At 43.3% G+C, this 27,043-nt stretch overlaps 2 protein-coding genes across 2 annotated transcripts in view; both read right to left on the bottom strand.

Annotated features, from left to right (window-relative positions):
* Positions 1–1,946: 1,946 nt before the first annotated feature.
* Positions 1,947–3,942, bottom strand: LOC306747446 (zinc finger and BTB domain-containing protein 14-like; the record flags this gene model as incomplete). The annotated part of the gene is made up of 1 exon (XM_079230504.1): positions 1,947–3,942. The coding sequence occupies one exon, from the start codon at positions 3,940–3,942 to the stop codon at positions 2,770–2,772; it is 1,173 nt and encodes a 390-aa protein (XP_079086630.1). The 3' UTR covers positions 1,947–2,769.
* A 3,438-nt stretch (positions 3,943–7,380) lies between these two features.
* The window catches only part of epb41l3b (erythrocyte membrane protein band 4.1-like 3b), a 30,883-nt gene continuing 11,220 nt past the window's right edge, over positions 7,381–27,043 (bottom strand). Inside the window, exons 8-26 of the mRNA XM_079224237.1 lie at positions 26,406–26,450; positions 25,652–25,804; positions 25,004–25,101; positions 24,381–24,556; positions 23,769–23,974; positions 22,718–23,302; positions 20,563–20,616; positions 19,148–19,183; positions 18,607–18,672; positions 17,741–17,926; positions 17,047–17,109; positions 15,746–16,450; positions 14,933–14,965; positions 14,609–14,686; positions 13,021–13,104; positions 12,272–12,370; positions 11,379–11,459; positions 10,892–11,007; positions 7,381–8,366 (exon numbers count right to left, since the gene is read on the bottom strand). Coding sequence (XP_079080363.1) covers positions 10,897–11,007; positions 11,379–11,459; positions 12,272–12,370; positions 13,021–13,104; positions 14,609–14,686; positions 14,933–14,965; positions 15,746–16,450; positions 17,047–17,109; positions 17,741–17,926; positions 18,607–18,672; positions 19,148–19,183; positions 20,563–20,616; positions 22,718–23,302; positions 23,769–23,974; positions 24,381–24,556; positions 25,004–25,101; positions 25,652–25,804; positions 26,406–26,450 — 2,859 coding nt within the window. The 3' untranslated portion in view covers positions 7,381–8,366; positions 10,892–10,896. The remainder of the gene's footprint in view (positions 8,367–10,891; positions 11,008–11,378; positions 11,460–12,271; positions 12,371–13,020; positions 13,105–14,608; positions 14,687–14,932; positions 14,966–15,745; positions 16,451–17,046; positions 17,110–17,740; positions 17,927–18,606; positions 18,673–19,147; positions 19,184–20,562; positions 20,617–22,717; positions 23,303–23,768; positions 23,975–24,380; positions 24,557–25,003; positions 25,102–25,651; positions 25,805–26,405; positions 26,451–27,043) is intronic.

The raw sequence follows: 27,043 nt of genomic DNA, 5'->3' as shown, positions 1-27,043 counted from the left end.
TTCTCTCTCTCTCACACACACGCACACACAGCAGGGCCAGGAAATGCAGAAAACAGATCCTGGGCATCTACTGACATCAGTCCCCCGCCTTTTCCATTAGACACTGACGTCAGTTTTCCACAAAACTGTTCCACCCCAAATTACAGACGATCAAACTCTTCCTCTGTTGACAGTTGAGAATAGATCCATCTCGAGATGCACGAGGCCACTTCTGCAAACGTTCTCCCTCCGGACCGTGTGGTCAAACTCTCGTAAATAGGCATCATCGCCTGACTGTCAGTGCAAACAGAGCCGAGCCTGTGAAGCCCTGATACTGCACCGGCCCCACTCCGACCACTCGAGTCAGATGTATGTAAATATATGGAAAACACTGAGGTGTGAGAGGGCATACATTTCACAAAGCCACCATATGTGCCTTCCCGTGAGGGCGGCTCCCTTCAATAAACCCCAGTAACACTTCTACTACGCCGTCAGCTTGTTAGGTATTCTTGGAGTCCCGGTCAGTCAATATGAGCAGGTCAAATTGGGCAGAAGCAGGTCAATCGCTATGAACAGGGCACCATCTAGTGTCGCATGCGGAGTATGAGAGAGCTGCTTGAGAGCTGACGGAGGAGAAGCACAGCCATGTTGGGCGTGTGTTTGACTTCTGACTTAGTTCTTCGTGTGCAAAGTGTTTCCGCCGCCATGAAACACTGGGCTCACCGAGAGGTTAGTTACATGTCGGGGTCAAACGTAAGAGCTGAAACGGAGCTGAACAAACCCAAAAGGTGCAGCGGACTTCCGTGTTTGGGGAGGGAGGTTGGGAGGGCAGCAGATGTGACTGTTTGCAGAGGTCGAGGCACCGCTTCATCTCTGGATGGAAGGAAGATTTAACCAGAACCAAGATTCATTACTAAGCAGAGCTGCAACGATCATTTCCATCATCGACGATGCTGCAGATTACTTTCATTCATCTTTTAATCCTTAGTCAATGAATATGCTAAAATATATGTAAGGATATTTAGTGTACTTTCACATTACAAAAATGAACACCTCATTACGATAAGGAAGATGGAGATCGGTGTATTTTGCATTTATATTTGGGTTCATATTAATTCCAAGTCAATCCACTTCAACTTTTGCTCTCAGGATCTTTGTTATTAGAGCTGCAACGATTAGTCCATCAGCAGAATATGTATTTGCAAATGCTTTTATAATTATACCAGAGTTCTATCGGACAAACCTGTTGTCCCAGTTTCTCAAACAGGAGGATTTGCTGCTTTTTAGTTTCCTATAACTGTAAGCTGAATATTTACAGTCGATCAGACAACCAAACTGGGACAACAATGAATCAAGGAACTATTCGGCAATTAAATCAATGATGAAAATAATCATTAACGGCAGCCCTGGTTATGATATTGTTGTCCCATGTACATCTTTGCTGCGACTTTATCGTAGCAAACAGCACGTCTGTTTTACTTTACAAGCATTTTTTTCACGCTTAATATTCTGAGTTAATCAGTCTGCTGCTGCACACATCTGTCACTGTCTTTTGACCGTTAACAGACCATCATGGAGCTTTTAATTATTAAATATATTGTAAAACCAGAAAAGTTTAACTTTATGTTTCGCATTGACAATCTTACCCAACTGAACACTTGCCTCTGCCAGATCCGTTTGTGCTTAAAATAAAAAGGGAAATTAAAGTCCACAAACCTTTTCACCACAACCAAAAGAAGATCTCAATATCTGGCCAATTTAATCAATGCGGCAACAGCAGGAGACGGATATCTCTGAACACCTGGCATCTCCACAAGACACCCTTGTTTGTTTTTTTGAGTAATCTTTCAAATCAGACACTGAGTTTTCAGGTGTTTTTGGGTTGGGCACAGAAAAAAAAAAGAGACATAATGCTCGTTGAGCTCCATCAACAAAAAAAACTTTGTAAAGACAATAAAACACAGCAAATGGTGTTTATTGTCAAAGTGTAGGAGTAGGACAATGTTATATGTGCATATTTCAGTATTGTGTACTTTAATTGTGCAACAAACTAAGCTACAGTATATACAGACATCTATCATTAACCGTTGATAGCTGGATGACAGTTATACTGTATAACAGTAAATCTAGTTGGCCGGTTGCTTGGGCCGGACAGCCTTCAGAAACAATCCGTCAAATGCCCAAGACTTTGGTATCATCTGCATCAAATGCAAAATGGTGACTCTTACTCTTACAGTGTAATATCAATTAATACAACTAAACACATCCATTAAAAACATCCACATGAATATACTCAATGCAACAAATGTTATGCAGAAAAATCTCTTTTCTCCCCCCTCCCCTGCCCATCACTCGGTTTCTCTCTTTTATCTCCATAAAATCCAGTAAAGGTTAAACAAACATTTAAATGTTACATATCCCATAAAACGTAAAAGAGAATTAATGTTATGAGAACCCCCAGTCTACATAGCAACAATGCTTTGTGAAAAATATACGTATAGTAGAGTGAACTAAACATTTACATGATTTTACAGGTGGAAAGAAAACATCAGTTTGACATAACTCTTTTGAATAATAATAATAATAATAATAATAATACAGCCCCACAGTCTTATGAACATGCTATGGTCTCTCGTTACTCACTCCGGTCATTGTCCATGTGATGCCAGGCCGCCAGCCGGTCACAGGGTTGTGGTTGTGTCAGTGTGTGTACACATGTTTTTAAGTGACTGCTGTGGATGTATGCAGGTCTATGTGTCAGTTTGAGTGTGTTTTGGTGCGTCTGCCGGCTCAACAGTCCCCCGAGTTATGCGAATGTGGCCCGGTCTCCATTTTCCAGTCTCTCTGGTCGGTGGCCTCTGCTTGGCCGTGCTGGGAGGCAGCGGGAGACAGGGACATCTGTCTGCGGGGGTTGCCGCTGTGCATGGTGTTCCAGTGCCGCTTCAGATCCGACGCTTTGATGAAGGCCTTTTCGCAGGAGCCGCAGTTGAACGGCCGCTCGCCCCGGTGCTGCCGTTCGTGGTCCTTCAGGTGAGACTTGTGCTTGAAGGCCTTTTCGCACATTTGGCACGCGAAGGGCCTCTCGTTGCTGTGGACCCTCTCGTGCCGCTTCAGGTCGGGGCCCCTGATGAAGGCCTTGCCGCACACCACGCAGCGGTGGGGCTTGAACCCGGAGTGGATCTTTAGGTGCTCCTTGAGGTGGGCGGCGGTGGTGAAGGCTTTGGGGCAGTGCTCACAGGCGTAGGGGCGGTTGGCGGTGAGAAGCCGCTCCTTTTTGGCGTTGTGATCCAAGGGCTTCGCCCCCGCGCTTTGGCAGGAGCCGTGGTCGCGGTGGCCGTACAGCAGGTACTCCAGCTTCATGTCGCTGGAGGAAGAGGAGCCCCAGCCGTGGCTGTGAGGATCTTTGCTCATGTTGGTGTTGTAGTTGTGCGGCTGAGACACGTGAGAGCCACCGGCCCCCATGCCCTCCATCCCCTGATCGTAGAAGCTGTTCTTCCTCACTTCCTCCATGGCCAGCTCCTTCAGGATGGCGTCCTGAGCTCGCATCCCGTGGTCCCCGGGAGCCTGGTTCTCCCGGGTCTTCATGTTGGTCAGCTCCCGTTTCTGGGTGCACAGGTTATCCAGGAAGTTTATCCCCAGGATCTGGCCAGATGACATCATCATATTGATGTCCTTCTTCCTCACAGCGAGCCTGGCTGTGTACATGTAATTGAGCACCTCCTCAAAGATGTCGGAGCGGATGAAGTCCAACTCCACAATGGAGTTGTCCTCGTCGCTCTGCTTCTTGAAGAGCTTTTTGAAGTAGTTGCTGCAGGCTGCCAAGACACAGCGGTGAGCCCTGAACTCTATGTTTTCCACCACCACCACCACATCACAGTGCTCACCTTCCATCCTCTGCTGGTTGAGCATCTTCAGAAAGGTGGCTTTGTGGTCATAGTCGATATATCTCAGTAAATCAGACATGTTGCAGGTCAAATTGGAGCAACCCTGCAGAGGAAAAAACAGTAAACAGTCAAATACTTTGCACAGTTAGTCGGGCATGAACATAACCTGCACATCAGAGGGGTGGAGCTCCACTTGCATGCTTCTTATAATAATACATATAGGTTGCCAACAGGAGCAAACACTCACACATAATTACAGCAGTAACTTGCAAACTAACGCTGTGTCGCTATGGCTAAAAAATGACCGTTAGTAACGCAGAGAGTAAACAAAAAGTAGCTAAATCAATCATGCAGAAATTCTTATGAAAAAAAAAAAAAAAAAAAAAAAAACACACACACACGCGAAAGGCCCGACAGCAGTAAAAGCCTCAGTAACGTTTGTAAAATTATATAAATGCAAACAGAAACAAACAGATGGGACTTTTCTTAACTTAAGCCATGCGTTTTAGCCGCTGAGCTCGCGTGACAGTGGCGTCGCGTGCAGCAAGGATAACCGTAGCAAGAATATTTCACATTTCACTGCGCCCAGCCATTTTGGTCAGCGAGCCTCCATTGGCATGTTTCTGGTGTCTTGAAAGCAGTTCACCAACAAGCGCAGCGCGCGGCGGCGGACAGGCGGGAGAACGGCGGAATGAAAGACGCCGCGTGCGCTCCTGCTCCGTCCGAAGCGACCGAAGACAAAGTAAGAAATGTTAATACCCGAAGCCCTGAACGCGATCCCTGTGTTGTCACGCAAGGCAGTCGACGACGATACAGAGCTGTCGTTTTTCCTCTTCCTCCTCTTGTTGTGACTATTGGGCTCCACAGGAAGCGCCGCGTCGTTTTGCCGCCACCTACCGCACCGGAGCGGGTACTCCTCGGAGATCGCCTATGTCCGCGAGGAGGACTCGCTTTTCTTGTTCGCCCCCCGAATAAATATGTCCCTCGGTTCTTTTTGGACAAACTTGACGTAGCGTTTGTCAGTGGCACTCTTCAAAATAAACATATTTAAAATCGGGAAACTGAACTCCACTCGAATGTATTCCGTGTGTCAAAAATCCTACACACAACTGCTGTTCATTCTTAAAACAGAAATATTGTACATATGCTGTTTCTTTCTTTTTCAGACTCAGAGGGAGGCATTTTGGAAAGAAACGCCGCAAAAGTGCCCTCTCGGATGTCCCTGTGGTTGATCAAATGAGATGAAGGGCTCTCTAGGGTGCCAATACAGAAGAGAGCACATGATGAAGTGCCCTCTATAGTGCCCTTCCGGTGGAGAGGCAGCATATAGGCTGCGCTACATGTAACCTTTCTGCTGCTAGAATCCCACCATGCAGCCTACTATGCTTGTTGTAATGCACCAAACTCCTTGTGTATGGAAACTTGGCAAAACAACTGTTCTTGATTTCTGATAATGTGCCAAAATGGGACACTAGGTGTAATATAATAGACATACTAATTAGTTATATGGAGTTAACCATATAATCTTACTAAGATGTGATATTGGAAATACAGAGCTATTTGCCACTTATCATGTATGATCCTTACCGTTTGACCTGCTCACATTTTTTGGCATTTTGTGCAATGTGGTTTGCACATTATTGATAATCTTTTTTAAATTGTTGTTCATGCTTGTATTTGTATACTTTGTACTGAAAATGCCACTATAACAATTTCTCTTTGGATACATACTTTTCTGTCTTAGCGTATCTACACAGATCACTTACACAACATAACCACTAACTTTGGGCATACATATTATATAAAACATTCAATATGAATTCCATTGCAATCTGCAGCCTTGCACTATTATGTCTTTTTACTATTTACAGAAACAGTTTGACTCCTTTTTGTTTGAGCTGGGTGTCTATTTCTATCTTTTGTATATGTACGTACAAGAGTAAAATTCCGTTAATGCGTGTTTATTGGCCAATAAAGCTGATCTTGATTCTGATTAAATGATAACCTCATCATGTCTTCCCTTTATTTAGTAACTGAAGAAGCAACTTTGACTACTGATGCATTTATAAAGCATATTCATTAATCTTGAGCATGAATATAAAAGGCTTGTTAAAGAAACATGGCACTGTAAAGGTTTAACACTCAGCTAACCTGTTTCATCAGGATCATGTGTATACTTTGATAGAAAGTGGTCTGGCAACACAAACACCTGTCAGTTATTACCAAATCCGGATCTAGTATTCTCATCACTGTTTGCACGTCAGTAAGAAAAACAGACAAAAGCAGCACCCACAGTAATCCCTTGTGGAAATAACCTCAAACTGTACAATATGTGGCAGACAATGTTGCATCCTGTAGTCACTTGTTAAAGAAAATATATCTGCTTCATCCTTAAACATTTAGAGACTAGACGGTCAATATCCTGAAGGTTGTTCATCTGTATCACTGTTAAGGTCTAAAGGTCCGTGTCCAAAATAAAACAGACAATTATTGCAAAATTGTGAGATCAAACAAAACTGTAAAATGTTATTTTTCATTTAAGATGTAACATTTTATCAACATTTGTATTTATAGTTTATGTTTGTTACCTAATACCTACAGATATTACACACTTATATTTGTGTTGCCATTGTTAAAACAGCTCATGTTGACATCTGACAAATCATCATGGGATATTCTCTGTTTTGCACTCTGCAGGCAGACATTTGATCTCCTTTTTTGACACAAAACAGAGTTGGTTTGTGGAATATGGATTTGACCAATTAGAAAGATCCACTTGTCCTCCCTCCTTGCGCTGACCCCATCGCACCCAGCAACAGAAACAGAGTGCGAGCTCACCTCTTTTTTTTTTTATCTTTGGCACACACGCACGTTCACAGGGCGGAGCTTCAAAAGCCTGCGTGCGTGCAACATAATTACCTTTGCCTGTAAAAAATCCTGTCTTAATTACCCCGAGGGCGCTTCTTTAAGTGCTTCAGTGAATAATAGATAGCGTACAATTTACAAATTCAACCACCTCCCATCTATATATTAATATATGTTTGAATTCCTGTTTAAGCTTGAAGATTTAAATGATCACGTGTTGTCCATTAGGATATTTCAGTGCCTGAGGATATGAAATCCGTGTTGGCTTCTTTAGCTTAGGTTGATCACGAGCCCAGATATTGAATGTGTTTTTAAAGTAAAGATTGGACCAATGAACATACAATTTTTTTTTTATATATATATATATATATATATATAAAATGGGTTCAGTGTCACATACTACAGCTTGATAAATCATTTGTAGGTTATTGCGATATGAAGCCATTAAACAACTAGTGCCTTATATAATGGTAACAACCACTAACTAAATCCCTTATTTGAATCATCACTCAGAACTTTGAGTGTTTAACACTGACTCAATATCTCAGTGTTAAAAGATAACAATACTCAATCAATGGGTCTAAGTACAAGTTATCTGAGAAGAAAAAAAACGGCAGATTAAAACAAATGCATTTGCCACTTTTATTTCACCATTTTGAGGAAAACATGGCTGTATACATGGACAATACTCGGTTATTCAGATAGAGTTGAACAGATGAGGGAGGCATATAGTTGACATGTTTGGGGTGGGGGAGGAGATGGACAGATCTCTCTTGGCTTTGCATCTAATTTGAGCCGAGCTCGGCAGTCTGAGCCCTTCGCCTCACAGTCACACAAACCTGGGACTTGTGGAGCTGCAGCCTGGAGAACATTCAAAGCCTGCACAGGCACATTAAAATATATTTCTTGCACAGAAAACGTGATTTCTTGGCATCTGCCAAAACAGACCGTGGTGGAATCAAATCGACGAGTGAAACAATAAAATACTGAAATGATCATGAAAAGGAAAATGCAATTCAAGTAGACGTAAATAAATCAACTGTGAAAGATCATTTGCTATTCTCTTAGGAAAGCGTTGATATGTACAGAACTGGGCTGTAGTGATTTCTGTAGTAGTGGCATCCCAGACGGAAAAATCATCGGCTTGTTGGAGTAAGTGAGGCAATGCTTGCTGGGAAAATGAGGTTGGCACTTCTACGGCAAAGTAAAGTAGCGTATGCTTCTAACATATACAGCGATTTTAAGTTTCTGGAGTGATGGCTTTATTTCATAAATAAAACGTTGCTACAATAATTATTCTCAATAATCATAAAAATGCATCAAAGTCATAAGGCAGTGTAAGCAAACCGTTTGCTTGCTGCGCACACAGAGATTCGGCGTGCAGGTAGATCGAGAACCACGTTTAAAATCGTACGTTTTTCAGTATAATCTTGCCATTTCATATGATAATGCAACATTGCGTCCTTCTCATGCAAGATGCATTTATTTGATTTGCAGGTGATGGCTGCGACTAGCGGCGGGCTGCAGTGTTGGGAGAGTAGGAGCCTTTTTAGTCTTCTGAGAGTCCCGGAGTAATATGTGGAGTTCTGGATGTTGGATTGTGGGGAGTTGAACAGAAAACAGCCCTCAGAGTTACTCCTGGAAGAACAGAGGAAAAAGCAGTTAGTACATCCTGCTTATTCCATCAGATGAACCTTGAGAGCCACAGTGCAGCCTGCAAAACACTGAAAATGAGCCCGATTAAAAGATTACGGTAGTTTTAACACCATAAATAGATGCACTGAGGGACTACAGAGTTACACAAAAAGCACACACACACAACATAGATACACACAGGCTTCTTGGGTACATTCTGGCTATATCTCACTTACGAACAACTATTTCCCGACCCCATTTTAAGTGTCACTACAGGCAATGAGTCTCTAAGGCTGGTGTCCCACTGAGGGACAAACACAGAAAACCTGTACCTATTTGATTACAATTAAAATTTTAGTGCATTAAAATGACGTCACACAACTTTGACAGTATGCCATGCTTCACAAACAAATCTGATGTCTGGTCTTCGTCACAGACGGGAGGATATTTGAAGAAGTTGCTTTTTAAGAAAGGCATTCTGGATTACACAATCAGCACTTTAAGCAAAACGTTTATTTTTTTTAGAACAATTAGAAATTTAGTTAATGTGTTAAATTCAAAAGCAGACTTTTAGATTAGTTATGGTTATTCATAAATGATTAGTGACTAAAGGGATTATAATCTACTCAATGAGGCTGAAACAATACATTTGTTGCAGAATGTTAAAAAACATATTTAACATGTTTGACTCATGACCCAGGAGCCTAATGATGGCAAGATGGTTAAAGACTTTTGGTGACTAAAACCAGAAATGTGTTTTCATTTGGACTTTTAACTGGTCTGCACCTCGCTGTGTGTGTGTTTAAACAAATAGACCATGTTTAATTTATTTTGAATTTTTGACATTGCTATTACACATTTTCCTGATACTGTTCGGCCCCAAACACTCTGTGTGTATCTATAGTGGAAAGAGGCTAGTCTCCAAAAAACCCAGAGAAAAAGCATTTAGTATCATGTTAATAGTGCTACTCAGACACCCAGCAGTTCTGACACACGCACACGCACACACACACACACACACACACAACTGAGGGCAAGGCTGCAGAAACAAAGCCAAGCATTCCCATCTGGTGAGTCACGCAAGTACACACATGCACGCTCGTCACCCCAAACCCTACGCCTCGGGATCGTTTCAGTTAAAAGCTTGTGAGATAACAAGAGTTGGAGCCGAAAAGGTGAATTAGAATAAAACTGGACAATTAAAGATTAAAAATGCTTTGGAGAAAAGGTGACGAGGTTGTAACGATGACGTGCTCTGGGTGCAATGGAATGAGAGGTTCCCTCACACAGCTCTACACCTGAAATAATCCTCACAGTTCTGCCAGCGGGCAAGTTGAAACACGGTTGCAGACACACTGTCAAAAGGACTGCCCCCCTCCACGCACACACAGAAAGGAAGAGTGCAACTGAAAGGAGCAGTCTGTTACAAATTGTTTCCGAGAAACACAGTTTCAAAATGTCAGGGATTCACCTGATGCATAAACATCGCTCCTATAAAGATCGTCCAGTTAGGCTGCTGTGAGGTCCACAAATATTCGCATTTGCCTTTTGAATGCAAAATAGCATAAATTCACATTTTGTATGCAAATACAACAGATTTTTTTACTCCGGTCATTTACAAAGCTGCCCAGTTAGAGGATATGGTTTTTCTTGTAAAAACAAAGTTGATTAGACTGAAGCAGATCTGTGTTCACTCAAGATCAGATTTCAGTCAATATGGGTTCCTTTGCAGACACAGACTAGGCGCTCTGAGAAGCAGAAGCCAGTTCGGCCGGTATTTAATCGCCCATCACTGCTGCTGCCCTTTGTGAGGCTGCACAATGTAGACACAGCGATGCATGCTCAATGCTTTTACAGAATACTGCAAGACTTACAGGCGACTTATAGGCGATGTTTCAAGCGTACTTGCTTTGCAAATCCAAAAAGCTAAAATTGTCCACATTATCAGTTTTGTTCGATTTAATATCTTTTTAAATGACAACCCAACTGTCTTTACAAAGATGAGGGAGGGAGAGAGAATGAGCGAATGAGAGAAAGAGAAAGAGGTCTGCGTTACATGTTCAGTACACACAGAAGCTCTCTCACAAAAATGAGATTGTGTTTCTTTCCAGCAGGGGGGAGTGTTGCAGTCGAATTACAAAAACTCACATGAGACTGCCAGGAGCAGTGTAAAGATGTTTTAAGCCTTGTCATTACGAGTTGAGACTATAATATCCGGTGTGTGTGTGTGTGTGTGTGTGTGTGTGTGTGTGTGTGTCTGTGCGCACATCATACACACACACACACACACACCAGCCAACCTTTTCCCTGCAGGGGGAGTGGAGCTGGAATGACAACAGCATGATGCATTAGCCGTAAGTGCTACAGAAGCAGGGCTGTCTGTACCAGTGAGAAGAAGTGCTGATGGGAAAAGCAGCATGCCCAAGAATGGAGACCAGCTTGAAAAAAAAAAAACAACGGTCCGACCAAATCAAAACCAGACCAGACTAAAACGGACAGGGACCAGGACTGGGACCTTGTTGTCTTACCTGGGTCAGTCCTCCCCCTCCTCTGGCGTGATCTCTGTCTCTTTATGTACCACTACTTTGGTCACTGACATGTCAGGATGCTGTTCTTTAGCCTCCTTTATGGCCTGAGCCAGAGCCTACATACGGGAGTGCAGTGCCAGAAGGGATCACCAGGGGGAGACAGAAAATGGGGAAGGCAGGGAGGGAGCAGGGATGTTTCATTGTGAGTCAATATGAGCCAACAGGGAAGCCACTTTTAGTCACATTTGTCATACTTCCAGTATTTGTTAAAGTCACATCACAAGTTAATACTTTGTGCAAAATCACATGTTAAGCCCGTCTACATCATGTGACTATGCTCGCTAAGTACAAGATAAGGTCCTGAGGGGTCGCTAGCGTTTGACTGGTTCATGGTCATTGCTCAAATCCATCTATTGACTTAACAAGCAAAGAAAAATAACGAGGACAGAGGAGAATACATGAGAACCAGTATGAAAATCGGAGAGACCTGATCGTGGTCGATGTCTGTGTCTCCTGTGATGACAATCCTTTTCTCAATTCTTGTCTCTGATATTCCTCCTTTAACCGTCTGACCAACAGAGAGCAGAAAGACGACTTAAAATTCAATGCACACACAAAAACATACAGGAACAAACATCTTACAGCGTGATCAAACACAGTTTTTAGTTACTATGCTGCTATATACTTATTTATTTGAGAGTAACCTATAAACAATCCTAAAATCCTTGAATGGGGTCAGACGACAACAAGGTTGTGCGAGCGTAAATGTAAATATACAATTCTGGTTAATGACAACAACAAAAGAATCTCACTTTAAAAAAAAAAATTTTTTTTACTTGTATGAGCAACGTTGTTCAGCTAAAATGTCAAAAATTCACTGGTTCCAGCTTTAAAAACAAGACTATGTTCAGATTGTCTTAGTCTGCTATGATAATAAACTGAATATATTTGGGTTTTGGGCTGTTGGACAGACAAAACCGGACATTTTAAGACTGTTCATTAACTTGTAATAACAATCTATGTGCCAAATGATGAATTGAGAAGAAAAAAAGGTCAAACACTCGAGACAAATCTTGACGGAGGATCTTCTGCCTCTCTTAGCCGTGAACTCTATTCAATCTCATCACTCTGAAATATCTTGATATGATTCAATACCATCAAATCACATCCTTTTTGGTCGTGCACAAGTCAATTACAAAACAAATATATCAATAAATATTTAGAAGGGGTGACATCTTTGTAAGTCTCGATACTACAAAGATACGCACACGTCCTCTCCTAGCACTCAAGAAAGGCTCAAGCAGACGTGCACATAGGCTGCAGTCCTGCTGGAAGCTTCAAGTGTTAGGAGGACGAAAGGGACAATAGATGAACTCTGACCTTTGTGATGTGTGTGGTTGTCGTGGTGCTGGTGGTTTCCGAGGTGATTGTCTGAGCACTCAGCAACACCCCGGGGTCCACGTCACCATTAGTGTCCCCCTGTTGACAGGCAAAACACTCCATTTGGAAACTGCATTATATATCCGTACTCTAGATAAAGTGAAACTACCCACTAGAACAGACTTAATGGGTTCCTATAAAATATTATTTAACAGTAATTTGTGATAAAGCTGCATTAACAGATTTCTTTGACCACTTGTGGAGAGAAAATAGACAGCGTTGTATTTCTAGCCACCCGAAGAATTAAGTCCAATAGTCACTATTTACTTTGAATATCCTTCTTTTTAGCTGTTAAAAGCTGCACTGTCTTCACCAGCAAGTTACGAACGTGTGCTGTAATGTAAGAAGTTTTCAGAAAGAAAGGTCTAAAATCCCACATTACACTTCCAGCCACAGAAGAAACACAGTGGAGCATTTAGCCAGATAATTCCTCTAGGAGGTAGCAGAGAGCCAAACGGAGCTAAAAGGAGAGTTCATATTTAATTCCACAACTTCCATTCATTAGGCGGACACAAACACAACTCTAAATAAATGCTAATAAAGCTCTGAATCCGCTGTGTGAGATTATTGCTAATCAGATTTCTTAAAAAGAAAAAGATTACAGACACCATTCTTTAATCCCGACCATCTGTCAGATATTATTCAAAATGGTGCAGGATGTAAAATGGAGGTAATGTAATCTTTTGTACCTCTGCAGACTCATAGGTGATCGTCTTTGTCTCCGTGTGGACTACAGGCACCTCTTTGGTTCCCACCTCGACGACGTCAAGACCCTAATGGACAAGAAGATAAAATGGGCACAAATAAATGCACGCAGAAGGAGTCCAGCAGTACCAAAACAAAACTAATTTCTGTAAGTGTTCACTGTTAACTTTGTTCTTAGAATAGCTCCACTCTGTTGTACACTAATTCAAATTAACACAAATAAATGCAGCATGCCAATAACGAAGCCAAAGGCCGTCATTGAAGAGCCTAAATCTCGAAACGAGCATGCAGTCATGCATTAGAGTCCCTGATCCAGTGAAGAGGTGGATGCTGGAGAATGCAAATCACAAGGTTTCAATCAAGTGTGTGCACCACATCGTATTAAAAAGGTCCCGTGATCTGCTCCGCAACAAACTGTGAAGTTAAGACGCATGTCCATGCTTTGGGTCAAGTTTTGCCCTTGATTATTAGTGGCAGATTGTGTTGGCAGGAGGCGAGGGTGGAGGTGAGGTGGCAGGGCCGAGGCTGAGGCCACCGGAGCTGATGCAGGGTTACCTCCGACTGAGACACGGCTGGAGGCGGTTGGCTGAGCCACCCGTCTGAGGCAAGAGGTTCAGTCAGAGTCACTTTGTGTGGGCTGGACTTCTGCTCTTGGTCCTCTTTTTCACTTTTTTCTTCTTCCTTCACTTCCTCCGATACGATATCTTCTGGAACCTTTTCGTTCAGTTTAAAATTCCGCTCTTCCGCATCCTCCTCCAGTTCTCCCTTCTTTCCATCTGCTTCTTCGTCCTCTGCTCTCTCCACTTCATCTTCTGAGCTGTCCATCTGTGCATGGTGGTATTTCTCTTTTTCAAAGGGCAATGTTGTCAAGCTCTTTTGACTCCCAACCCCTGCTGGGGAACATTTGTCGATCTCTTTGTCCACCTCCTCAATACCATTTTGTAACTCGGAGAGAAACGCTTGTTTCTCGAAATACTGCACGTGGTTGGAGAACTGGACTCGCTTACCATCTACTTCTGTGCGCTTGCTCTCCCCTGTGTTTTTTAAATGTAATAACTCCTCTTCCAAAGCCTCCAAACAACTCTCTGCTGCTTCCTCTTCATTGTGTTCCTTGTTTGTTAGAGGCAGCTTCTCTTCCTTTTCACAAGATCTGATGTATGCAGGAGCAACAGCGAATCTGAAACTATAATTTTCATGTTTTGACATAAACGCCTCCCCCTCCACACCTGAATCCTCTCCCTCATCTATTACTTCCTCATGTATTTTTTCTGCTGCTGAGGTCAGCACTGCAGACAGGCTCTCATCCAATTCTAAATGTGTTGCTACTGGCTGCATTTCTGCTCTGAGTTCCACAGACGCACACTGTTGAAGTGGCTCTGAAAGCGGTGCAGTGCCTGGAACATCAGATCTAGCTGCTTGAGCTCCTGAACCGATGCCACTAATATCTTCTTGCAAAACGTCTACATTATCTCGCTCCCCCTCTGCAGGCTCTGCTGACATAAATCTGACTGTGAGCTCCGGTGTAGTGTGCACTGGCTCAGCTTTTGCAGCATCTGTGGACGGGATATTCACCGTTGGCCCTGTCGACTCGGCTGGTGCTGCCTCTGTCTCCGTGGCAACCGCCATCTTCTCCTCTGGTTCAGCGGGTCCCTGTGAATGATAATTGTACCATTATATGATGTTTCTGCTTCACCATTACAAAAATAAAATCCACTCAGCACAATGCTGTTTCGCATCACACCTGAGAGGAAAATGTGTGTGTTGGTAAATATTCATGATAGAATTACATACAATAGGCTCTCTTGTCCTTTTTAAAGACATTTTAGGTTTCAGTCACACTGAAACCATTACAGTGTTGTATTTTGAAATCTGTGAGGACCATAGGGGAGTGGTCACCTTTTCAGAGGAGGAAACCCATCCCAGCGTAGACTGATGGGACAGAAGGATGGATGGACACAAGAACAGAAAGAAAGGAAAAGAGAGGAAAGTCAAAGGTCACAGTGAACACCAGACAAAGAGTGACGGGAGAGAGGGAGGATAAATGAAAGGACTGAAAAGTAAATATTGTATGGAATACCATTGTGGAGAAAATTCTAAAACCTCAAAGGAAAATCAGATCGCTGGCTCTACCAGCAGCAAACTTCAACTAATCTGCTTTTGAAAAACAGTTACTTAAGAAAAGTGAAATCTCTTTTCCGGTAGACCCATACAATGTTTTTTCCTGACTCGTTCTGGAGGCAGAAGGGGATTTTGGAGGATGAAGGGGGGAAAGCTGCAGCTGTGGCACTGAGCCAGGGCTATTAAGTCACTGCTTTCAGGGGACTGATAACAGACCTGAAAGAAAGGAATGGTGCAGCAGAGCAAAATGGTAGAAAACAAACAGGAGCCAGGCATTTCTTTCCTTATCAGCCGCGGGAGTCAGCTGCTAAGGCAAGGCTCCCACGGCTGTCAACAAACTCAAAAACAAACTGTTGTATCAAAAGTGAAGCAGCGGGCTTGAATGCAATAGAAACCGGCGGTTTGGGAAATACGAGCGTAAACGCTGGGTGTTAAGGGACCGTTAGCCATGCAGAGCGCTTGGTTACACTGTTGTTAGACTGGTTTGGCTGCTGCTGAAGAAAAGGCAATGGGGTAAGGCTGAGGGAGGTGGTGGAGATATGGAGGGAGGCAGCCAAAACAGAGCTGTTGCTTTTAGTTTTCATACAGTACCACTTCTAAGGATGTAGTTGAGGATTCAGACACTGTAATCTGAGACATGCTGGACTTTGACAGCTCTGTTTGGACCTCTTCAAAGGTGAAGATTTCTTCTTTCTGCTGCAGGTCGTCAGAAGCTTTTGTCTGTTTTACTTCCTTTGTTGACACACTGATGACCTCGGAAGCCTCGGTTTTCACCACTTCAGGTATCCAGGATGCCATGGCCTTTTTAGGCGAGTCAGTACCTTTAAACTGAGTCATGTCACCAGTTTGTATCTCCATCTTCGGACTCTGCATCTTGAGTGCCGTGGTTTTGGCTTCTACAACAACAGAAGTGTCTTCATTTATATATTCTTTCTCTTTAGAGGCAGACAGCATTTCGTTCTCCTCGGCTTCGGCCTCTTCAGGGACAACAGGCTCCTCTTCTTCACCCGCAGCACTCGTCTCTTTGCCCTCTGAGTCTACTTTATCGTCAGCCTCCTTCAAGATAATGAGCGTCCCTTTCTTGTCACTGATAGCCTGGAACACTTCCTGTCTGACAGCCCCGGGGCTGACCTTCATCTCGGCCTTCTCCGACACCTCGTCCACCTCCCTGAGGGTCCCGTCCATGAAGACATCGTCGTCCATAGTGGTTGACAGGCTAATCCCGTGAGGCCCAGAGGAGGAGGCCAAATCTGTTGCGATACTATCGACCACATATTTCACCAGATATCCTGCCGCCTGGGGAGACACTTGGCTTATTGAAAATGGATCGGTCAAGTTAATAGACAAAAGAGCATCACAAAGCCAAGACGGCGACAATAAGCTCAAGAGACTATTGATAAAGAGATGACACATACAAAAACTGAGCTCCATAAATACTTGGACAAAGATGCACTGTTTGGATCTTGTTTTTTTACCTACGGTAGTTTCTCTGCACATTTGTGGTAGTATTATCTCTTACAGAGTCATGAAAGGGAAGTTCTGTTTTAATGTTTTCTGTAATATTACTTTTTGTATTGTTGTAACCCCCGCACAAAATGAATTTCCTCTTTTGGATAATAAAGTTAATTTGATTCTTATTGGATATACATTTTTAAAAGGCTTGAATCATATTCCAAAAAGGCTATGTTTGGGCTTTTCAAGCTTAAATTAAAATGTCATAGTGATAGAGAAAGGACAGATAAGGGAAACAAAGTGAAGCAATTGTACATGTGAAGTAGTATGAGCCCAAAACTAACAACCAGTGTCCAGATTCGTCTGGAACGGCATAGAAACAAAAGGGCAAATCCCAAAACACACTCACGAAAAAACAAAAAACAGAGAAAGCCGTTTACCTCAGTGGCTTTAGGTTCTACCTCCTCGCTTGGCTCTTCTCCTGCAGGCTGCTCGTCTTTAGTCTAAAGAAGGAAACAAATGAAAAAATAAATGAATAAAAAAGGTCAGAGATTGAGACAAACAAGATAGGACATGTTGAAACGGACACGATCTAGATCCCAAAGCCGTTTCAGTGAATCTGCTGCTTTTCATTTCAGTCACATTGATGTCAGTGATTAGTCCTCAGAGACTTTAGAGCTGCTCATTTGTCCTGCGTGAGTCCATTCAGATAATGTAACAACACAGGAAAAGGATGAAACTGCTCCTAATTCCAGCAAGTAATGTCAATGAGCACAACAGTCGTATTCCTGATTAAAGACGGCACCATCCATTACAGCGACAAATTAATACGTTTATTATCAGCTGCTGCTGAGATATAGTGGAGACATACGGCGATAATGGCGAAGAATATAATAAAAAGAATATTCATTAGAGCTAATTGTCACATGAATGTCCTGCACCAGACTTTTTATGGTTATTGAATTTACTGTACTATGACTCAAACACTCTTCAGATTGACGTCTTTGTTTGTTCAAAAATCTCTTCGATGATGTCACCACACACACACACACAAACACAAACACACACACACACACACACACACACACCTACACCCACACACACACACCCACACAGCTGAGGACTGCAGCTTACATCCTGCAGCTCCAGTGGCTCTATCATTGGTGCTTCTTCCACTTTGGGCGAGCGCGCAGGGGACGAGGAGAGCCTCTTCTCCCATTCCGTCATGCCTGGCGTGCTCTCGCCCGTCTCCAGGAAGGAGCGCTTCAGTTCACTGATGTTGGCCTGGTGTTTGACCATCTCTTCCGGAGGCGAGGTGTCCTACAGTAGCCGGTCAACCATGATACAAGGAGGTGAGGCCAGGAGCAGCGCGGAGGGAACGACGGCCATGCTTTATGTACGCAACGGTAGCTTGCACATCCAATGAATTACCCACAAAAAATAACCTTTGGGAACCCTTAAATGCAGTTCTGAAAAGGTCTGGAATCAACCAATGCAGACTTAAAATCAACTGCATTATAAGCTTCATTGTATATTTTTCACTGCTGGCTACTGTGCAACAGCTCGCACAAACAGCAAAACAAAAACGGCAAAATGTCCACTCACATTGCAGCTGTCACTAAGAGAGTAGCAGCTTGTACTTAAATGCTAAAAAGAGCATTTAGGACGAGCTTAATTCAATGAAAATAAATGATATTCATGCAAAGATTCAGAGATTGAGTTTTACAGGTTTAGTTAAGCACAGCACTCCCAAATCTGATTAGAAGTTAACACATCCACAACAACCGACTTAATTCAGTTTCATTTGTGTTGCTTTATCCGTCACAAAAATGTATTTGGATGCTCACTGCAAAACAAATCTGTCAGATAAAATTGTAATGGCTCTAATTCACACAGAAACCCGAATACAACACTGGCAGAGTTACCGGTACGTTTTGTTATCAGTTCATACAAAAAGTCCCTGCATGCATATTTCGTTCATGCGTCGTTTTCTTACCAACCTCTAGCATCAGATTACTATGCTTGATAAAAACGTTTTCTCCTTTTACTCGCCTTATGAAACTATACTGTAAAGACAAAGAGAGGGGAGATGCATTGTAGTTAAAAAGGTGCTATGTTGCATTTAGACTCCTTTTGGGAGATATTGGGAGCTTTGTTTTCTACTATATAGCTGTAAATGACCCAATGGTATAAGTCAACTCACTATAAAAAACAAAAACCTTGAAAACTGTGAAATCTGACTATTGGTTGCAGCAATAGGAAAAGAAACATGACTCCACCATTTACAAAGAATAGCACTTGAAAGTGAGCTGGAAGGATGTATTTAGAAGCAGCCACAGCTTTGCAGCAGAAGTCTGTGAAGTGAATTTAGGCAAGAGTGAATGTCAGTCTGGTGTGTGGTCTGATAGTGTGCATGTAAACAGAAGCGGCGGCAGGCAAGCCAAGGGGGAGAGACAGCACAAAGAGACAAAAGCAGCTCAGTGCATCCAACGGCGCTGGTGGTGCGATGCACTGAGCGGGGCTGAAGCGAGCCCAGTGTACCTGAGTCTGCATCTCAGAGTCGTCATCCGCCTCCGACTGACAGCAAGTAAAGAGGGGAGGACAGAGAGCGTGAGACAAGGAGGAAAGGGGTCATTAAAACAAGAAGAACCGCACTGGGGTGAATCAGGTGATGGGGAAAGAGAACGTGAGCAACAAGGAGTGGCAAGCAGAAACATACGAGAGACATAAAGATGGCGGTTGAATTTAAAATGTAAATGTGACAGAAATTTAGCCTTAACTGAACCCGTCCCCCAAACAGCATTTGTCCAATCAGAGCCTTAGTAACCATAACTAGGCATGGCAGGCCTGTTTAGTTTCATATTTCTCTCTTGAGGTGGTGTGCACAGAGTTAAAATAAAGCCCAGAAGTGTAAGGAATGTATTGGACAATGCATTTCTTTGCAACCGCTAGCATGTGCAGCTAATTAGCTTACTACCTACAGTCAAGGAGCACACCAGTAACAAACTATATTAGGTTGGGGGTTGACAATCCACAAAAAACAACTGTATAACGCTATGTACTATATATTTTCATTTTTTTACTGTATGGATGCCTCATTGCTATTGGATTTTAGGGAAATGTTATTTGGGCAAGTTACCTGGAACCCAACTCAGAGATACTGTTGGGTTTGAAATAACCTTCTCAGTCTATGAACCTTTACTGTTACATTTTAAAGTGAAAACAAACTTTAAAAAAATACAAACAAGTATGTAAGATAAGTGGTTAAACAGGTTAACCTGTGTTAGAATGAAATTAGTCTGATCCAAGGGTTTTCCTTTTACATTTAGCTGACGCTTTTATCCAAAGCGACTTACATTTTTGCTCTATACACCGTAGACACAGCAACGGGGAGCAATTAGGGGTTAAGTGTCTTGCTCAAGGACACAACGACAAGGACTAGTGGGGCCGGGGCTAGAACCACCAACCCTCCGATTGAAAGACGGGCACGCTAACCACTGAGCCACAGTCGCCCTGTACTTGTAAGTATGCCGATTTCCTGGTACATGCCGCTTTAGTCTCAGAAACATGTTAATAATAGTAACAGTATCATACTAAAAGTCTAAGCCTCTCATAAGATTCTCACAAGAAAACTGAAGCTTGAAAGGTGTAGCAGTGTTAAGGGGCAAGGTTTAGTTGTAGAGAGACAAAGTGAAAGGGCCATCATGACTATTATAAGGCAGTTGGTGGAAAAGACACAATGATACACACAGAACGTGTGTGAACAATACATAAACAAAAGGGGAAGAAACGATAACTAAATGGGCATAACAAGATGCAATGCATGTGTTGCATGCAGAACTTCAAACACAAATTCTGAAACTAAATGTTTCAATGGGCATGACATCGATGATTCAACATTACTTTAGTTCCCTTTTTCATGCCTTTAAGATGACATCTTTCCCTGATGTACAAACCTCTGTGGCGGTCATCTCTCCATCAAAGGCAAAGTCAGTTTGTTCGCTGTCAGTCTGCTTTCGCAAACAGACCAGAACCGTTCCGAGTGGCAAGCAAGAAAACAACAAGAACCCAACTTGTAAAACCCTTGAAAATGCATTTATCGTCAGAGATTTTTCATAACCACAAATGGAACAAATGGAAATGCACTGCTTGTTACTGTAAGCTACACATTATCAGACAACACTGCAGATAAGGTTGGGAAAAGAAAAACAGAAATAAAAAAAGCAAATGAAAAGTAAGCAAGCAAAACAGACTCAGAGGAAGGTAAAACCTTCGGTCAGTCACTTTGACATTTAAGTGTTACATCAAATTTGTTCTGGATTTGGACATGCCTGAATCCTGGTATACATATGTGGGTGAAATATTTGCTTTGTGTTGGATAGTAAAAAATTGATATGACGAACAGCAACCTGACTTTCAGGCCCTCCTCCCTCCTCTCCATGCATGTTGACACTAAAGGTGATCTGGATGCATTTAACAGTCTCTCTTCAACACAGCATGGTTTACAGTACATCTGTGATTCAAAAAGGTGTTGCTTGAGGAGGAAACAACAGCTTTGCACTCTACAGTCAGCTGCTTTTAGCCCTTTTCAGCAGTTCAAATTGAAATCATTCATTCTACTTTGTGCTGCTTTGCTTGACTCATGAGTTCATAGTGCTTCCATGCAGCGGTTGTTGATTTTGTAGCAGTCACTTTCTACACTGTGATACCATGAATGTGGGTGATAACACTGAGATGGGTTAGGCACAAAGCTATTCTTTAGAATATGATATTTCGTAGTATTGGTGACAAAATGAAGATAGGGGAGTTCTTCAAATCATCATTTTCAATAATGAACACGCAGTCTAAAATCTCATTAAAGCTAATGGATATATGTTGTTAGTGTCTCAAGAAGATGACAAAATTTAGGCTGATGCGAGTAAAAAGTCTCCAATGTTTGTGTCTACACCCAGTGGCGGTTCCACATGTAATTACGCCCCGGGCGAGACCCCCCCTCTGAGCGCCCCACCCCCCCGGCCGGGTTAAATTTTTTTTTTATTAAAAAGTCAGAAAAATATTTTATTTTGAAAAAAAAACCGGATACATTCGTCTGTGCGTAGCCTCAAACGTAACCTCTTGACACATGTCAAGAGGTTCCATACGTTACCCCAAAAGTGAAACTTAAAAGTCCGTTACAACTCTGTGTTCTGGATTGAAATCAAGGCAGAGTTACTGAGATCGCCAAAAAAGCTCTGAAACCCTGCCTCCATTTCAACATCCTGTCTTTGTGAAGCAGGTTTTAATGAAGTGACAGATTGCATAGAAAGGTTTAAGGTACGGAGTAGAGTCAGTAGACTGGACATAAACAACAGACGTCGGGGGTCGGTCTTTTTCTCCCGTCACCCCGAGACGGACCGGCTCGTAGCAGAGAAACAAGCTCAGGGCTCCACTAATGCAGCGTCATGGTGAGTTGTATCTTTATGCACTTTATAATTGTATTTATGCCGGTCGTATTACGTTATATTTATTACGTCACATTTTTCGTCTACACCGTGAAGGCCGGTCCGTGAAAATATTGTCTGACACAAAACCGCTCCGTGGCTCAAAAAAGGTTGGGTACCACTGCATTAGAGTACGGCTCCATAGCCCACAGCGCATCCCCGCGCCCCCCCGCGCGCCGCCGCACCCACACACACGACCCGCAGCCGGCAGCCCCCCCTCACCCCCCAGCAAACAGCCGCAGGGGGGGGGGGGGGGGGGGGGGACACAGTGATATGATAGATATTGGGAAACCGCTTCACGGCCCAGATGATTTTTTATTAATTTTTTTTTTAAGTGGTCGTGCCGCCCCCCACGTGTCATGAAAAAGTGCCCTCCCGGGACTTGCAGGTTCATCTCTGTGTGATGCCGATGAGGATGTAGACTACAGGATGAGTGTGACCGGGCAGAGATGAGGTTCTGAAAGTAGGAGAACTGACAGACACTGGGACAGACACAGTCTCCAGGTCGGCTCTGAACTGGTGAAACAGCAGAGCGGGATACAGGGCAGGATAATAGGGGTTAACTGTTGTAATGAACTATCAATCCAAGCCAGAGGCGGGTACTGGAACATACAGACGTACGCACACACACCTCCTCTTCCTCTGAACTGTCATGGTCATGGTAGCCCTGGGCTATGGAAGCGGTCAGGGAGGCTGCCTTGGGCTCCAGGTAGCAGAGGCACAGCGCCAGGGGAAAAGAGAGGGTGAGGGCGTAAGGGACGGAGAAGGAGGTGGATAGCAGGAAGAAGAAAATGAAGAGGAAGCAGGGGATGAGTGACGGTGACTTAATCGGCAGGAAGTTCTGCGCGCACATAGGGAGGAAGCGCATCTCCGACATATCGGGAAAGGAGATGTAGCCGTCCTCATCCAGCAAGGCGGACATATCGGGCAGGTGCAGGGAGAAGGAGAAGAGCGTGCCGCCGCGGCTCTTGCCCTGCTCCAGCCTCTGCTTGCGGGCCGAGAGCAGCAGCACCTGCTCGTCCAGCAGGGCTGCCTTGCGGTCGGCGAGGGCTTGCCGGCGGCGGCACCCATCGTTGCTCTTGGCTGGACTGACAGACGAGGCCCGTTTACGCATGTTCTCCCTGCGCCTCCGCCGTACTTTAGGTGATGAAACAGGAGATGAGGGGAGCGAGAGCTCAGAGCGGAGGGGGTCAGTTGTGTACACATGGGAGGAGCACTGATGGAGGGAAATGTCAATGACGAGAGTGTATAAATGGAGATGTGCGAAGGGGGCGAATACGCATGAGCAGACACACACACACACACACACACACACGAGTACAGTGTGGGGTCAAAGGAAGGACAAGAAAAGAAAAGCTAATTAGTAAAGCGCACACAAGATGAGAAGAAGCACTTAGGCCTTGTCTGCTGCAGTGGGTTAAGCTGAAAGCAACTGGGAAATTTTCATCAGCCTTTAAAAAGTAAAATAACAAACAAAAAAAACCCTCAAAAAATGACTTTAAAAGATCAAAATCACAGCAGCTTTAAACATCATCCGTTTCTTTGACAACCTGATAGCATATTTGCATACATTCCCTCATCATCACTCTTTGAACCAAATACAAACACAATTAAACCCTCTAGAAAGTTCCTTTATCCAAAGTAAATGCAGCTCTGACTGAACCGGTTAAAAAGCAGTTTACCTTTGTGTCATATCTGAGCGGTGTTGTGGCAGTCGGCTCCTGCGTCTCAACAGCGTCGGTCTGAGCGTCATCCTGCTCCGCCTTCTCTTCCTCTGCCTTCTTCTCTGTCGTTACCGTGGTGATAATGTCTCCCTTGGTGATGATTTTTGCTGCCCCATCAGCGGCACTGTCCTTCATGAGAGTCTCATGGTTCTCCATAATGGGAGCTTGAGGACAAGAAGACAAAGCTGGATGTGACGGACTGGAACCAGAGACGTTTTATGGATAACTATGTTTAAACGTTTTACGTTGTATGGATACCTATCCCTATTTTAATGCCAGGGAAAAGTGTGAGCAGTGGAATAAAGAGTTTGATTTGCTCCTGCACATTGTTGTCAAATACCCATTGTCACTGCATTGCATTGTTCCAGACATTTGATCTTTACAAGCTTTCAGGTGCAAAGCACATTCTTCTTTCTTTTTAAAGAAATAAAAAACTAATTTGTCTTTATTTTTTTTCTTCTTACACAGAAAGGAGCAGCAGCATTTTTTTAGAGACATACAATTTCAGAAAACAATCTGAAAATTTCCACTTGGCACTTTAGTCGGCCATTTATCAAAACTGCTCCTCACCTCCATCTAAGCTGAGGGACATGTTGTAGCGTTTGCTGGTGGAGCGCTCGAAGAGCGGAGCAGGTCTGATGATCATGGAGCTGGCCCTGCGGGTCTGAGCCTGCGTTCTGCCGCTGTAGCGAAACTTGGAGCCGAGGCTCAGAAACTTCTTCGGTTGAGACTCAGGGGATATGAGCCTGTCAGAAGTTACAAACATTCACATTAATCAAAACAGAAATAATACAGTTCAAGCTATGCACTGCAAAACATTGGTACTCCTACTCATTTGAATAGTCTCCAGAGGGCCCTCGGGCTTGGCTCGCTACTCAAAAGAACCCAAGAGACTAATTTTTGCTTAAAGCAGCACAAAGCAACTTCACATGTTGTCCAAATGGCAACAATTACAGACACTATGAGCAGTGCTTCTATTTCACAACAAAGACATCCTCCCAGATGATTATCAGTAAACTTGTGTTTACAGCAGTGGCATGACCGTGACCAATCAACAACGAAGCATGTTGTGCAATTTTTTTTTGCCGTTTTTGAATCATTAATTACTGCCAGTGACCAGTACCTGATACCAGAACAGGACAAAAAAAACACATCTCAGTTAGGGAAATAGTCAACAGTTCTCTGTTTCTTACCTGAAGAAGGTGTGGTGCTCGACACAGACCTTCCACAGCCTTTTGGCAGCGCGATGATTTGGAAGCTTGAAACCAATTGTGCTTTCAAACTGCTCAAACTGCAACAGGGAGAAAACACTGTGGTGAGATTCACTCCATACTACACTGAAGCCTGTTTCTATGTTAAATGCTAACATGTTGTTTACATGCAAAAAAGTAACTGCTTATATAAATAGCGAGCCAGTGTCCCAGTACTTTTGCTACAGATCTTAAAACCACCCCTTTTCATATCTATATCCAAATTCAATATTCATATATCCTACATTAAAACAGCTCTGCAGCGCCCACATAGCAAATCTAAAACAATTTATATAAAATATGCAGCATCACAGTATTTCCTTTATAAAATATCAGTCAAGTCTGTTTATGTTGGGTCCAGAAAGTGAAGGACAGAAATTAAAAAACTTCAGAAGCAACTTTCAGAGGTTTGGTGCACCTGTAACATTCTGCTGAAATAGAGGCAAAGTGTAAGCTCAAACAAAGCTCAAACAAAGACTGGAGGTGGATCAGGCTGTACAGCAGACACCTTGAATAAATGCCATGATTATCCACCAGCTCCGCTAATCCATATAAATAAGAGTTATTTTCAATGCTTGTTTTTGTTCTCACCTCGCCGGGCCGGATTTTGATGTAAAAGTTGTTCCTCTTGTAGGAGATCTTTAGGATTTTGGGCCAAGCAAACCGGTTAATTCGCAACCTGTCTCTGTAGATGAGCAGGCCACTTGAACAAACTCCCAACATGATCTCCACTCCCTCAGAGTCCTGAAACAACACACACCAAGAAATGGCAGGAAAAAAAAAGAAAATTACTTCAATGAAATTCCTTCACAATCTGTCACTTTGGTCACAAAGTATTCCTGGCAATCTCAAAGATGAAGCCATTGACCACAACATTGCTCTTCATTTTGTGTTCTACACAACTTAAGCTTCCATTAACTCTACAGGATATACAAGAGGTCCAGGAGCCAGTGCACAGCAGGGTAAAGTAGAATTTAACAGAGCCAAGTTTGTGATAAAAACAGGGTAAAGCAGGCAAGTGGAGAGTGGAATCAGGCATATGGTACTCGTATCTTCTCTATGCAGGCTGTGGTTACATTATATAAAGATGGATAAAAAGGCACTGAATGGCTTAAGCAATGGTGAAGATTTGGGAAATGGTGAATGAAGCACAAAATGATGCTCTTCACTGCACAAAGCACGAGATGAGCAGGTGAAACCAATGATGGCTTGTGAGAGGGAAGCGTCGGTCCAAAGCAGGAACAATCGGTCTGAGTGGGATGTTGAAATGACAACTTTGGATGTAACCATGCACAAGTAGAAACCAAAACACACGCAGGTAAGCACATGAGATGCAGCCTCTTACCTCTCCCTCAGCTGGAGCCAAGCATTCATAGAGACTCCCTACCAACTTTGCATTTAATGAGAGAGGAGAGAAAACAAAATAGGGATGCTGGTCTGATATGTACATATTTTTCTTGTGTATATAAAACTGACTCACATATCAAACAGTTAGCATTGATGTCTACTCAGTTTGATCAAGGCCGCTTCCTCATCTGTCATCTCCTCTATTCTGATCTAAATCTGTGAAGGCAATATCCTCTCCATCGCTCATATCTATATCCATTCTGACCTTCAAAGCACTTTTGATAACGAATTCATATCAAGACTGATGACTGTAATGTTCTTTTATGAAGACAGCGGTCCTGCAGCTCTCTCTTTACTGCCTGTGTTCTAATGACGTGTTCGATCCCATCTGGCCGGCGGAAATGGTCAAAAAGAAAAAAAATCATTCAAGTCAAGCTGGGCTCCAGACCCCTTCAGCCCCGCAAATCCACAGAGGCAGCATTGACATGGTGTCAGTCAGTCAGCGCAACAGAGGCATGTTAAACTGAGGCGTTACTGTGGCAGCCGGCATGTTTTTGAAGCAGCGGTGTTGTGGAGGCAAGCGTCACTTTTGACTGCGTGAGTGGAATGTGTTAGTTTCATCTTGCATAAAAGGAA

The sequence above is a fragment of the Taurulus bubalis genome, assembly GCF_910589615.1.
Source record: "Taurulus bubalis genome assembly, chromosome: 1".
Lineage (NCBI taxonomy): Eukaryota > Metazoa > Chordata > Actinopteri > Perciformes > Cottidae > Taurulus > Taurulus bubalis.
The sequence above is the reverse complement of the archived record's forward strand: the minus strand, read 5'-3'. Positions and strand labels throughout refer to the sequence as shown.